The sequence below is a fragment of the Triticum aestivum genome, chromosome 2B (genome assembly GCF_018294505.1).
Source record: "Triticum aestivum cultivar Chinese Spring chromosome 2B, IWGSC CS RefSeq v2.1, whole genome shotgun sequence".
NCBI classification, from domain to species: domain Eukaryota; kingdom Viridiplantae; phylum Streptophyta; class Magnoliopsida; order Poales; family Poaceae; genus Triticum; species Triticum aestivum.
Window position 1 is genome coordinate 38,326,557 of NC_057798.1, and position 15,421 is coordinate 38,341,977.

Consider the following 15,421-nt stretch of genomic DNA (forward strand, 5'->3'; position numbering starts at 1 on the left):
CTTGTCGACAAAAGTAACATCTGGACGTGGAGCAGCGTCCTCTTTGCCCTTTTGTCTTTTGTCTTTTGCTGGCTCTCTCCATTCTTGAAGGGAGATCGGGAGTTGGTCCTTCACAAGAACTCCGCACTGACGAACGAACTTGTCCGCAATCTTCTTAGGCGCTAATGGTTCGCCATTAGGTCTGACTGCCTCGATATTGTACTTTACGCCCTCCTTCAACTTTTTGTTTGGGCCTCGTTTCGTCCTTTTGCCTGAAGATTTGCTCGATCCGGATGGCTGAAAGAACAAAGATCGATTCGTTAATATATCTTCAAGTCATTTAAAACATGTGATGATCACCAGATACCTGCTTATATAAATATATATACCTCGCCGGTCTTTGTTGTTTCAGGATCAACATGTTCTTCGTCATCGTCATAATCGTAGTTCATGACTTCATCAATTCGGTCGTCGCGATCGAATATCATATCACCCTCTCCGGTGTTGTTTAGAAATTCGGAGCCGTCATAATCTTCTTCATTCTGATCATCATCTGGCCCGCGTATCATATCGAACATGGTCTGTTCTCCCTCTCTGTCGGTATCGTCTGCCATAGCTTTTATTTAACTAATTCAAAAGAAATATAAAACAATTTAGTATTCAAATTACATCGTCTCGAATAATAGATATAATCTCGAATACTTCGTCTAGAATAATAGATATAATCTCGAATACATCGTCTCGAATAATATATAATATTGAATAGTACATCACTGGCTAGCTAATAAAAGATCGAATACTACAGAAGAATCTAGGACACTCGCGGTTCCTGCGGCGCGGGCGGTGGACACCCAAAGAGAAGGAACCCTCACACGATCATAGCTGAAGTGAGATCCCCGAAGATACTGCCAGGTATTGGAGAACCTGCCGCCCTCTAACGCAACCATGTAGCGATGGAGGTGCTCGTCCTCCTCCCTGACATGGCGACGTACCACCTCCGGCGGGGCCGGGTCCCTCCGCACCGAAACTGGCCCACGCGAACGCCACCAAACGAGATCAGGGTCGACGACGGGACCCGGGGCCGGGTTCCTCATCAAGCAGCTCGCCCCTCCAGGCAGCACCTCCCAGTGCCAGCCCGGCGGAGCCCAGTCCCGGACATGGGTCGGCTGGACGTCGTCGCGGACGGGTCGACGGTGAGGATGCGGGCCGGGCATCATCGAGAACAAATACTAGCTATATGCCCGTAAAAAGTAATATTTTTTTAATGATTGGATTTTGATAACTAAAATTTCTAACATTTCTACTATTTCAAAAATCTATATACTATTTCATACTAATTAATCTAAATTATATACTAATTAAACATAAAAAATTCCATACTAATTAAACACCAATTTCCATATAAAAAAATTTGATAACTAAAACAATAATAATCTAAATAATCTAAACTAATTAAACATACAAAATATGTATATACTAATATATACATGCATTAATTCATACATATGTGTGTGTGTGTTCCATATAAATTTTTTTTGATAACTAAAACAATAATAATCTAAATAATCTAAATTATATACTAATTCATGCTTGTGTGTGTGTGTGTTTTGATAACTAAAACAATAATAATCTAAATAATCTAAATTATATACTAATTCATGCTTGTGTGTGTGTGTGTGTGCTCGGGGCTGGGAGGGGCGGCGCCCATGGTGGCCGCCGGGGGCGAGGGAGAGAGGTTAGAGGGGGAGAGCTCACAGCGGGGCGACGGCGGCGACGGGGACGGGGGCAGCGACGAAGACGAGGGCGGCGACGGGGACGGTGGCGGCGACAGGGACGGGGGCGGGCCCGGGGCGGCGACGGAGACGACGACGGCGACGGGGACGGGGGCGGCGACGGAGACGAGGGCGGCGACGGCGACGAAGACGACGGAAACAGAGGATGAATGAAAATTTCGTAAGTCGAGTATATATAGAAGGCACCTTTAGTACCAGTTGGAGACACCAACCGGTACTAAAGGCCTGTTTTGGCCAGGCCAAGCGGCGGGAAGCGACCCCCTTTAGTACCGGGTGGTGGCACAAACCGGTACTAAAGGACCCCCCCCCCTTTAGTACCGGTTTGTGCCACGACCCGGTACTAAAGGGGTGGCGCTGCCACCCCAAAGTTTAGTCCCACCTCGCCGGGCGAAGGGCAGCCGCACTGGTTTATAAACCCAGCCATGGCTACCACTTCGAACTCCTCTATATAGCTAGCAGGCCTGTGGGCCTAAATTCTGCGCGCTGCCCTGTGAGTCTGCTGGGCCTTTAAGGCCTGTAATTACACACCTGTGGCCTATCAGGCCCACAGGGCAGCGCCCCAATTGTTTTTATAGTTTTTTTCTTTTCTGCTTTATTTTCTTCTATTTATTTTTGCGTAGTTTTTTGTATAGTTTTTTATTTTTTGTTATATTTATTTTCTTCTATTTATTTGTGAGTAGTTTTTCATCTAGTTTGCCAAAATTCAACATTTTCAGAGTTCATTTTGTAGTGATTTTCAATTTCACGGTCATTTTGTAAACGATTGAAAAATAGCAAATATAATTTTTTTCTTTTCTGCTTTATTTTTTCTTCTATTTATTTCTGGGTAGTTTTATTTTCTGCTATATTTATTTTCTTCTATTTATTTTTGAGTAGTTTTTTTATATAGTTTTTTTCTTTTCAGCTATAGTTTTTCTTTCTTTTCTGCTATTTTTTCTGTTAGTGCCCGTAGTTTTCAAATTTGAATAGTTTAAATTTTTAATTATTTGAAATTAGTGTGAATTTGTTTGCACATAAAATTTCTTCGCGTTTCAAATGCCAAAACACATAACTACCCTAACTATTACAGAGATTCTCCTCTCGGTGCGAAACACAGAAGAAAGTGATGATAGCTAGTGAAGCCGATCACATCCCAGTTCTTTGGGTGTGAAACTTTTTTTCGCGTGTGTCCCTTTGCGCCGTAACCATGGAAAATTTTCATCATTTAACGGGATGCTCGGGTCAATATTCACTGTGAATGGAGCAATTTCATCAAACTTTTCATAATCTTCTGACTTGTCTGTCTTGTCATCCACTCCCACGATGTTTCTCTTCCCAGAAAGAACTATGTGCCACTTTGACTCATCGTACGATGCATTCGCTTCCTTATCTTTTCTTTTTTTTGGCTTGGTAGACATGTCCTTCACATAGAAAATCTGTGCCACATCATTGGCTAGGACGAATGGTTCGTCTGCATACGCAAGATTGTTGAGATCCACTGTTGTCATTCCGTACTGCGGGTCTTCCGTTACCCCGCCTCGTGTCATATTGACCCATTTGCACCGAAACAAAGGGACCTTTAAACCACGTCGATAGTCAAGTTCCCATATGTCCTGTATATAACCATAATATGTTTCCTTTCCCATCTTGGTTTCTGCATCAAAGCGGACACCACTGTTTTGGTTGGTGCTGTTCTTATCTTGGGCGATCGTGTAAAATATATTACCATTTATCTCGTATCCTTTGAAAGTCATTATATTCGAAGATGGTAACTGGGACAGCAAGTACAGGTCATCTTCAATAGAGGTGTCATGCATGGTACGTGTCTGCAACCAGCTGGCGAAACTCCTGGTTTGTTCACGTGTAATCCAGTCATCAGACCGCTCCGGGTGTTTGGAGCGTAGCAAATTCTTGTGTTCATCCATATACGGAGCCACCAAGGCGGAATTCTGTAGAACTGTGTAGTGTGCTTCAGTGAGAGAATGTCCGTCCATACATATTATTTGTTCCCCTCCTAGCGTGCCTTTTCCATCCAGTCTGCCCTTATGCCGCGATTCAGGAACACCAATCGGCTTAAGGTCAGGAATAAAGTCAATACAAAACTCAATGACCTCCTCATTTTGATGTCCCTTGGAGATGCTTCTTTCTGGCCTAGCACGGTTATGAACATATTTCTTTAAGACTCCCATGAACCTCTCAAAGGGGAACATATTGTGTAGAAATACAGGACCCAAAACGTTAATCTCTTCGCATAGGTGAACTAGGACGTGCGTCATGATGTTGAAGAAGGATGGTGGGAACACCAACTCAAAACTGACAAGACATTGCACCAAATCATTCTGTAACCTTGGTATGATTTCTGGATCGATTACCTTCTGAGAGATTGCATTGAGAAATGCACATAGCTTCACAATGGCTAATCGAACATTTTCTGGTAGAAGCCCCCTCAATGCAACCGGAAGCAATTGCGTCATAATCACGTGGCAGTCATGAGACTTTAGGTTCTGGAACTTTTTCTCTGTCATGTTTATTATTCCCTTTATATTCGACGAGAAGCCAGACGGTACCTTCATACTGAGCAGGCATTCAAAGAAGATTTCCTTCTCTTATTTGGTAAGAGCGTAGCTTGCATGACCCTGATGTATGCCGTCTTCTCCGTGCATACGTTGCTGGTCCTCCCGTGCCTCAGGTGTATCTTTTGTCTTCCCATACACGCCCAAGAAGCCAAGCAGGGTCACGCAAAGATTCTTCGTCACGTGCATCACGTCGATTGCGGAGCGGACCTCTAGGTCTTTCCAATATGGCAGGTCCCAAAATATAGATTTCTTCTTCCACATGGGTGCGCGTCCGTCAGCGTCCTTTGGAACAGGTTGTCCGCCAGGACCCTTTCCAAATATCACCTTCAAATCCTTGACCATATCATGTACATCAGCACCAGTACGGTGGCGAGGCTTCGTCCGGTGATCCGCCTCACCTTTGAAATGCTTGCCTTTCTTTCTTACGGGATGCCTGCTCGGAAGAAATCGACGATGTCCCAGGTACACATTCTTCTTACAACTATTCAAATATATACTATCGGTATCATCCAAACAGTGCGTGCATCCGCGGTATCCCTTGTTTGTCTGTCCTGAAAGGTTACTGAGAGCAGGCCAATCATTGATGGTCATGAACAACAACGCCTTTAGGTCAAATTCTTCCCCCATGTGCTCATCCCACGCACGTACACCTGTTCCATTCCACAGTTGTAAGAGTTCTTCAACTAATGGCCTTAGGTACACATCAATGTCGTTGTCGGGTTGCTTAGGGCCTTGGATGAGCACTGGCATCATAATGAACTTCCGCTTCATGCACAACCAAGGAGGAAGGTTATACAAACATAGAGTCATAGGCCAGGTGCTATGGTTGCTGCTCTGCTCCCCAAAAGGATTAATGCCATCTGCGCTTAGACCAAACCATACGCTCCTTGCGTCATCTGCAAACTCCTTCCTGTACTTTCTTTCGATTTTTCTCCACTGCGACCCGTCAGCGGGTACTCTCAACTTTCCGTCTTTCTTACGGTCTTCTCTGTGCCATCGCATCGCCTTGGCATGCTCTTTGTTTTGGAACAAACATTTAAACCGTGGTATTATAGGAGAATACCACATCACCTTGGCAGGATTCTTCTTCCTGGGGTGCTCGCCCTCGACATCACCATGCTCATCGCGGCTGATCTTATAGCGCAATGCACCACATACCGGGCAAGCGTTCAAATCCTCGTACTCACCGCGGTAGAGGATGCAATCAATAGGGCATGCATGTATCTTCTGCACCTCTAACCCTAGAGGGCAGACAGCCTTCTTTGCTTCGTACGTACTCTCGGGCAATTCGTTGTCCTTTGGAAGCATATCCTTTATCATTACCAGCAACTTTCCAAATCCCTTGTCAGATACACCATTCTCTGCCTTCCATTGCAGCAATTCCAGTGTGGTGCCCAGCTTTTTCTTGTCACCTACGCAATTCGGGTACAACAATTTTTTGTGATCCTCTAACATGCGCTGCAACTTCTTCTTCTCCAAATCACTTGCGGAGTTTCTCTTTGCATCGGCAATGGCCCGACCTAGATCATCAACGGACTCATCTGATGCCTCTTCTTCAGCTTCTTCCCGCATTGTCGGCTCAGCTTCTTCCCGCATTACCGGCTCAGCTTCTTCCCCCATTGTTGTATCATCGTATTCAGGGAACTCATGGCCAGGATAGCTGTCGTCGTCCTCTTCTTCTTCATTGTCTTCCATCATAACCCCTCTTTCTCCATGCTTGGTCCAAACATTATAGTGGGGCATGAAACCAGACTCAAACAGGTGGACGTGAATGGTTCTTGACGTAGAGTAATTGCGATCATTCTTACAGCCAGCACATGGACAAGGCATAAAACCATCCGCCCGCTTGTTTGCCTCAGCCGCAAGCAGAAAAATATGCACGCCCTCAACGAACTGGGGAGAGCATCGGTCATCGTACATCCATTGCCGGCTCATCTTCATTACACAACACCGAATAGATCAAATTAATACAAGTTCATACATAAAGTTCATACAACACTTAAATGCAACAAATAAATAACTCTCTAGCTAAAGCATTTAAATGCAACAACAAATGCGATCAAGATCGCAACTAAGGTAATAATTGATCCAACAGCATAATGATACCAAGCCTCACTATCGATGGCATATTTTCTAATCTTTCTAATCTTCAAGCGCATTTTCTCCATCTTGATCTTGTGATCATCGACGACATCAGCAACATGCAACTCCAATTCCATCTTCTCCCCCTCAATTCTTTTCAATTTTTCTTTCAAGTACTTGTTTTCTCTTTCAACTAAATTTAACCTCTCGACAATAGGGTCGGTTGGAATTTCCGGTTCACATACCTCCTAGATAAAAATATCTTATCAACTTGATGGGCATAATTTGTCATAAACACGAAATGCAACAAATAGTTTTAAAAGAGAATATACCACATCCGAATCATAACAAGGACGAGGGCCGACGGGGACGGATATCAAAACCATGGCAGTATGTATAACAAACAACGTACGGGTAAGATAATTATTATACGAGTAATTATATATCCAAATCACACAAACATCATTTTTTTATATAAAATTTCATGAACAAGAGGCTCACCACAAGGTGGTGCCGGCGATGGGACGGTGCGGGCGATCGATGGTGGTTACGACGGAGATTTAGAAGGCACTAAGTAAACCACACCTACATATGCAAACTAAGTGTTATTTTAACCTCAAATTGCATATAAATCAAATACTAGCACATATAATTCCTCCCAAATTACTAAAACCCACAATTAATCACTATATAAACCAATGCAAGAGCTAATCTAGCAATGAGAGATGAAAGGACAAAGTTGCTAACCTTGGTGATCATTTGAATGGATGAGGGCCTGCAAATCTTGACAAATTTGGGGCAAATTTTGTGATGAACTCGAGAGGAAGAAGGGAAGAACAAAAGAGAGGGAGAGGGGAAAGGGGGAAGAACAGAGTGCGGGTGGACGAAGGATTTATATAGGACGACCTTTAGTACCGGTTCGTGCCACGAACCGGTACTAAAGGTGCTGGAAGGGCCCCACTCCGACAACATCCTGCCACCACTCTCATTAGTACCGGTTCGTGGCACGAACCGGTGCTAAAGGTTTGCCACGAACCGGTACTAAAGAGCTCCTCCCGGCTAGCCGTTGGAACCGGCACTAATGGACACATTAGTGCCGGTTCTGTTACAAACCGGGACTAATATGTCTCATATTTGACCCTTTTTCTACTAGTGAGTGTTTGACACAGAACCATATTACAGGCAGGGTCCTCTTGCCCAAATTGATCACCAGCTATCGGCAACCTGGATTGACTACCTCAATATGCGTCAGGAGATCCAAGACCCACAGGTGCATCAAGGACTGCAACACGATCTGGTGGAGCACCTATGGAGGCTCAAGGGCGACGCGGGGAATGACGTGTGATGAAATATGAGTTTTTATTTGTTAAACTATATAATTTGTATTGAACTATTTGATTTATATTGGTTTTCTGTGTTGAACTAAGGAGGCAAAAACACGCCGAAACACACCGAACTAATTGATTTCTATTTGTTCAGTTATTTATGGGAGAATTCACGCCGAAACACGCCAAACCGTGCCAAATATAGGCCGATTCACGCAGATATTGGGCCGTTTTTGGACGAAATTGAGCCGAATAATGGGCCGAAATCGGCGCTTGGGGGCGACGGCTAGATGCCCAACCGCCCCCAGAGCCGAGTTTGCCGCCGGCTCGTCCTCGGGTGGCGATTTTATTCCTACTGGGGGCCAACGGCTGAAGATGCTCTTATCGTGGTTCTTATCATGGTTTGATGGACTAGTTTTCCAGCCGACCGTCTCTGGTCTGGTCAGGTGTGTGACGCTGGGTAACTGCAATGGTAATAGCAAGTGCATGTTTTTCTTTTGTACTACAAAATCAAGCACTCTGTTCTGATCACTTCGATTGATGGAGCGATGAAAGGACAGGTGAAAAGGATCAGCCACCAGTCCTTATATGGGATTACGTGAAAGTTGACTTAATATTTATGTGGTAATATTTATCTGAGGAGAGTGGCGGTAGAAGATTTCAAGCGCAAACGAAGTGGCTGACACTAATCAGCTCGAAGGCGCAACCAGATCGTAGTCCTTACCAGCACGTACGCTCGCATGAGATGGGCCAAAGGTGGAGGTGGTATCCACCGCCATTTACATCATGAGATAATCAAACGACAATAAGAACGCTACGGGGCCACTAGTGCACGCTACATTACTGCATAGTGTAGCGTCTAGCCCTGAGCGTTGCACACTGACTTAAACAACTTTTAAATAGTTCGGAGTGCTACACTGATCAGGCGCTGCACAGTGTAATGTGGCGCCTACCTATCGGGCGCTCCACAAAGGGTCAGTCATATGAAATGTTTCTTGTCAACAGTTTATTTCGTGAATTCTTTTCGTTCACAGATCAAATTTGTCGTTTTTGCCGACAAGGGTATGGGGAGAAGACGATGTGCGAAGAAACGACCGAGGAAAACGAATCATGTGAAGAGATAAGGTTTGACCCATGGGGGCTGCTCCACAGGATTGGGTTGGATCCAACACAGCGCGACATACTAATAAAGGGATTGGTGCTTCTGCCTGCCTGTTATGAAATTATCGTTTTTGTTTTTTTCTTTTCCATTTTTGTTTTTGTCTACTTTAAATAAAATTGGGACTTCAAAAAAGTTTCAAAATTAAAAAAAATTCAGAATTTTGAAATAAAATGTTCAATGAATAATACAAGGATTGTAGATTCAAAGAATGTTCGTGATTTTTAAATATGTTCGTGAGTTTAAAGAAAAATATGGGAAATAAAAAAATTCAAGATTTTGAAAACAAATCGTGTATTAAAAAATGTTAATGAAATTGAACAAAATGTTCGCCAATTCAAAAACAAATTCATGAATTTTGAGAAATGTCCTAGAAAATCGACGATTGTTCGTGAATTTCAAAATAGTATATTGATTCATAAAATATTCGCTGATTCAAAACATGATCATGTATTTTAGAAAATGTTCGTTATAAGGAAAATAGTTAATTTAAAAACTTGTTCCACCAATTGCCGGTAAAATGTTCATCGACTCTAAAAATGTTCACGAATTCAAAATCAGTGTTTGCAATTTTATAAAATTATTTGCAAATAGTATTAAATGTTTTGAATTCAAAAAAGTGTTCATGATGTTAAAAATGTCTGCCATTTTATACAAAATTTCACGAATTCGAAAAATCTTCACGATTTTAGATATGTTCCTGAGTTTAAAACTTGCTCATGATTTTCAAAAAGAATTCAAGATTTCACCGAAATATTCACAAATTTGGAATCATGCTCACAATTACGAAAAGGAAGGAAAAAAGGAAGAAATAAAAATAAAAAATAAAACAGGAAAAAAGAAAAAAGAAAAAGGAAAAACATAAAAGAAAGACAAAAAGAAAAGAAAAAACAAAAGGAAAAAACTGGTTCAGGGAGGGGAGGTTCTAGAACCTTCTTAAAACTGGTTCGTAACAAATTCAAAAATGGGCGGCCAAAAAAAGGATCAAAGGCAGGACGGGGAACACGCTAGGTTGCTACATGCCAAATAAAAAAACCACACGCAGCAGCGGCTGGAAAAATATGTTTTAGTCAGGGGATCCCCCAACTGGGCCAGCCCACACGGGAGCGGCTGGAAAAATACGTTTGGGAATCCCTCACCTGGGCTGATACTCGCATTGAGAGAAAGAGTGATAATGTATCTCGATGATGCAGCAAAATATGATCATATTCATTGGTAATAATGTTATTTTCTTCCGCTACAACATGTGAGCTCTTTTGCTAGTAGTAAAATAAATAAATAAAAATGAAACTTTATCCAAACAAGCATTGTCTAGTGTATCATCCACGTGTAAAGTTTCACGACAAAGTGACATCGGTGATATCATTGAAAGAAAGACAAAATTGCAACTACAATACCAGGAAAGTCATTTCGTTACGACGAAATTTATACATGAATGATGACTAGACAATGCTTATTCCGACGAAGTTTCATACTTTTTTTTTCTACTTGTTATTTTGAAAGTCGGATGCGCCTAAACTATGTTTTCTCCACACAGTACAATTGAAGTCCCGCACATACATGGCCATACATCCTCCCCTATGAATGCAGTTTATCTTTGAAGTCTAATAATGTTTGGCCAGATTTTCAAAAAAATAAAACCTATGAACGCACACACACCCTACCTCTATAAGTATGTCAGTGATTTCTCACAATTGACGGAAACTTCCTGCCATCCAACAAACGTCGTCGAAAAGCCTAAAATAAGTGCATCGAAATGCGATCAACAATGTCAAAGTCTCTGAATTGAAACATGGTCGGATGCGGATATTGATATCCTCCTAATAACGATTAAAACCACAAGTTGTTCTGTATTTTTGTAAAAATAGTTGTAGATTCGTAGACTGTTCATTTTAGATCGAAAGTTTAAGATTTATTACTCTAGACTGAACTGGGTGGTGACATAGAAATAGAAGGCGGCGAGTGCAGCTAAAATATCGGATTTACGACGAAGAGGAAAAATCCACACATAATGAGAATAATCATCTAAAATCACCGAGTAGTATAGATAGCCCATGTTACTCGCAACGGGAGACGTCCAAACGTCACTATGAAGCAACTGAAATGGAAAAATGGAAACTGAAATAGACGCACTAAAGATTTTCATGGGCTCACACTGTCACATATACAAAGTGAGAGTTGATTCCAGAAGAACTAGTTGCATGAAAAGGAAAAAAAAACTCTCTCTATATATATTTCCTCCTCCAAGATACGACCTTCACGACTCCACCGATTTCATGATATTAATTGCCATTACTAGTTTAGCTATGGGACCTGAGATTTTAGAGAAAACAGAATTCCACTTCATCATGCTTCAGTTTACGTAACCGTCCGTTCACAATATGAGAAAAACAAGAAAAACGTTTTTTCAATTGGCTGCCCACGACCCACCTTCTTGGTCTTTAATCACGCACTGCGACAACGAACCTCTTGAGCTTTTTTTTTGCGGAAAAACCTTTCAATCTATTCATCTTCAATCAGGGTAATACAACGAACCTCTTGAGCCTAGTGTTCCCACAAGACTGTATCACATTCTCTGTTTCTAAAATATTACTGAATTCTAAAATAAACATGTAGGAGTATATTACTGAATCGGGCACTTTAGATTATTTTTTATTCGGTAGCTCATTTTCATGTTGGATCGGACGGCCGACATTTGCTCTGTACTCTAGCTAATTGATTGGTTGGGGAAAAAACAAACAAAAATCTCCAATCAAACGGCTCAGAATTGCTTTGGACTCCTCAGCTTAGAAATCCCACCCCCGTTTCTCGGCCGCTCCGCTCCCGCCGGTGGATGCGACCAGGCGGCGGCCGCGCGTCGCCGGGCTGCCCTGCCCTGCCTTGGGTACGTCTCTTCTCCCCATCTGTAGGACCGCCACCCTGCCGCTTCGCTCCTGAGTTCCGAGATCTTGCCATCTGTTTTTTCTTATTTCGATTTCTTGCGCCGTGTGTCGAGTGCGTGCCGGAGAATCAGAGGCGAAGCAGCTGCCGCTTCTGGCAGCTGAATCCCTCGATTTGGGCGTTGGGGCATTTTTACCCCCTAAAATTTTAGTGAAATTCAGTGAGTAATTTTAGTGAAATTTTTACCCCCCCTAATTTACTGCTGGTTGCTGGCAATCAGTCGGAAAGAAGGCGTTTGTTTGTTTGTTTGTTTTACTATAGGTAATGCACCAATGTAGCCGATTACTGTCTGAATCACCCTTCAGAAATATTACCCTGTGAATTTTGACAGTGCAGAGTATTTATTTTGCATATGCTTTTATAGAGAATAAATAGAGTGGTGTTCTGAAATTAGTCAAACTATGCTTGTAAAAACATTTTTCTTGATCCATCGCTTGCATATGAGCAAGGTTTTATGGGATTTTCCACACCAGCCCATACCTATTCAGATCTGACTATTCAGTTGATGGGAATGTTTGACTAAAATGGATTCATCAAACATATAATCAGGCATATGAATACAGATACATATGCATTTTCTGAAAAATAAAAAAGATAAACAACTATTATCGGTGCTATTCGTTGCAGCTAGACGTAAGTGCCTGAAATACAAGGTAGCCATTGTTCTTCAAACTATATATGAAAAAAAAAATTCTTGATTCACTGCTTACGTATCAACAGCACATTGAAGGATTGTTTCATGCCAGTGGCCCAGACCATGTAGATATAGAAAACATCTATTAGTTACTAACCTTATGTATTATGTATTCACCTCTACCCCTCTTCAAGGGTAGAGAATGATTTCTTTTTGTTTACAGAGGGAGTATTGTATAGAATGTATGACAAAAACAGATTCAGGGATATAAATAAGCATATAAATATGCATTACGGAAAGAAGATACATATGTTATGCAAAAAAAGAAAAGATACAGATGCATCAGCGATGCTATTTGTTCAGCTAAACACAAGTGCCTGAAATACTGCATTTACCATTAATTCTGAAGCTTCGGTAGAAAACAGTAGCAGATTATCCGTGTATTACATAATCTTGCTTCATGCTACAACTTATTTGTTAATAAGCAGGCCACTACGGAAGTGAACTGATGAAGGAAGAGGGATCCGGAGGCGTGGGGATCTGCACTGCTCCATCAAGCATTTGTGTCACTTTAAGCATGGTTGGCCGCATAGTCGGCTCCTCCTGGAGGCACCAAAGGGCGACAGCCACGAATCGCTCTGCCTTTTTGATGTTGAAGTTTGCCTCATCGTCGCCTTCTACCAGCAAGTCGATCCTCCCACATCTGTAACAATCGTTTGCCCAGTAAGTCAGTATTGAGCGTTCTTCATCTGCGATCTCTAGCTCCACATTCCTCCTGCAGCACACAAGCTCCAGCAGGATCACCCCAAAGCTGTAAACATCCACTTTGGAAGTGATCCCTATGTTCTTGAACCACTCTGGGGCAACGTAACCTCGAGTACCCCGGATGCCGGTGTATGTTTGTGTCTGATTGGCTCGAAGAAGCTTCGCCAGGCCAAAGTCTGCAATCTTCGCCATATAGTTGTCGTCGAGCAGGATGTTCTGTGGTTTTATGTCGCAGTGGATAATCTGTGTGCTGCACTCCTCGTGCAAGTAGAGCAGCCCTCGTGCCACTCCAAGTGCAACTTGCACACGGAGGCTCCAATGTGGCCGACCATCACCGAAAAGGAACTCGTTCAGCGAGCCGTTGGTCATGAACTCATATACTAGCAGCCTGTCAGTTCCCTCATTGCAGAAACCAAGCAGCCTGACCAAGTTCTTATGAAACGTCTGACCGATGGTTTGCACTTCCACCATGAATTCCTTTTCAGTCTCTTGCTGGAGCTTTCCAATTTTCTTGACGGCAATGCTTGTCGCATGCTCATCTTGCAGCTGTCCTTTGTACACGGTACCAGAGGCACCGCTGCCAAGCACCTCACGGAAATCACTAGTTGCCTTCTCCAGCTCATTGTAAGTGAAAATCTTTGGGGGCAAGATAGAACTACCTGATGATTGCAATGACATAAGTTTCTTCTTGGAGGTTATGGAGATACCGCAGTAAGTGCCGAAGAGCAGAATACTGCCAAGGAGAATGTTTACCAATACAGAACCCCCAAAAAACAAGGAACTCCCAAGAATCCAGTACTTCTTGTCTTTTTTCCATTTGGTGGAGCTGCTGCTAAGCTGGGACTCTGAATTGTTGCTCTTCGGCACCTTCATTAGAACCGTCCTGTCTACATCTGCCGCCATATTCCCATTTGATAAAGGGAGCTTTTTCTTCCAGCAGGTATTTGTGCTTGTGTGGAAGACGGCTGTGGCACAGAAGCAATCAATCACACAGAGTCTCCGGCATTCAGTCTCATCTATGGGGTTGTACTCCTCATAGTCGGCTAGAGGCCAGTCAACACCATTGATGGGAGTCATCTCAAACTTGGCCGCCGCTGATGCCTCATCCAGGTCACAGCTTTGTGGTTCAAAGTTTGGCCTGCAACCTTTGTATTTTCTCTCCTCGTCGAAGAACTTGTAATGTTCTGGGCATTGGCATATTGTTGTTTGATTCTGGGTGCCATCGAAGCTGCAGTAACTGTTGAAACCACATGCCCCACTGCCAGCATTTGTTTCCCTTATCACCTGGCAGATGTTCTGGGGAATTGAGCTCACCACCCTCCATTTCAAGCCCCATACTATTACGGCATGTCTGCTCTTTGGGTAGACATATTGCCGAAATACACCGTCTGTGTCAAGTGTGGCACGATTGAAGAAATCACCCATTGAGACCCCCCCTGCTGAAGTGATATTGACCTGTGTCCCATTTGTCGTTGTGAAGTATATCCTTCCAGTTTCATTGAACACCAACTGTGAGCCGTTCCCAACTGTATTGGATGCCCAGTATGCATCGTACCGTTTTGTGGTAGGCTCAGCAATTGGATAGAATACAAGATTACCATCAGATTGCACAGCTAAGAGAAACCGGCCATTGGCGTAGTCCTTAGGGATGAGACGGCTTCTAAGTACCTTTTCCTGCTGACCCACAGGAAGCACTTGTGTGGGAAGGATGGTATCAGCCGGGACGTCAAAGGTCTCCCACTTTGGTTTGCCATCTGCACCGACAAGCCTGAAGTTGCCTGTGTCGAGCAATCTGGCGTAGGCCGCACCAGGGGCCCCGGGACTCCAGACTTCATCGTCCGATGGGTTGCGAAGCAAGAGCAACCCAGCAGCCGTGAGCCGCAGCACAGAGCTGGATGGCACTTGCACTGGTGTGTCTTGACTGCTCTTGGCATACCAAGCGACAGTTTTTTCAGGGATCTTGTTGAACCAGACTGCAAGGAGGTACGAGGAGGTGTTACCTTCCATTGGCAAGAAACCGAATGCGAAGTCGCCGGAGGGCGAGAGCCATGAGCTGTTTGGCCCCTGGGGCGTCAAGGAGGAGCCCAGGGTGATGTTCACCTGTGCTCCAGCAGCAGATGAAACCCCCAGCAGCAGTAGCAAGAACTGGAGGAAGCGCCATGGGTGGTGAGGTGCCATTGCTTTTGCTT

General features: G+C 43.4%; 1 protein-coding gene across 1 annotated transcript; it reads right to left on the bottom strand.

Moving 5' to 3' along the window:
• Positions 1-12,735: 12,735 nt before the first annotated feature.
• Positions 12,736-15,410, bottom strand: LOC123043332 (G-type lectin S-receptor-like serine/threonine-protein kinase LECRK2). The gene has a single exon (XM_044465750.1). The coding sequence runs from the start codon at positions 15,408-15,410 to the stop codon at positions 12,960-12,962; it is 2,451 nt and encodes an 816-aa protein (XP_044321685.1). The 3' UTR covers positions 12,736-12,959.
• Positions 15,411-15,421: the final 11 nt, after the last annotated feature.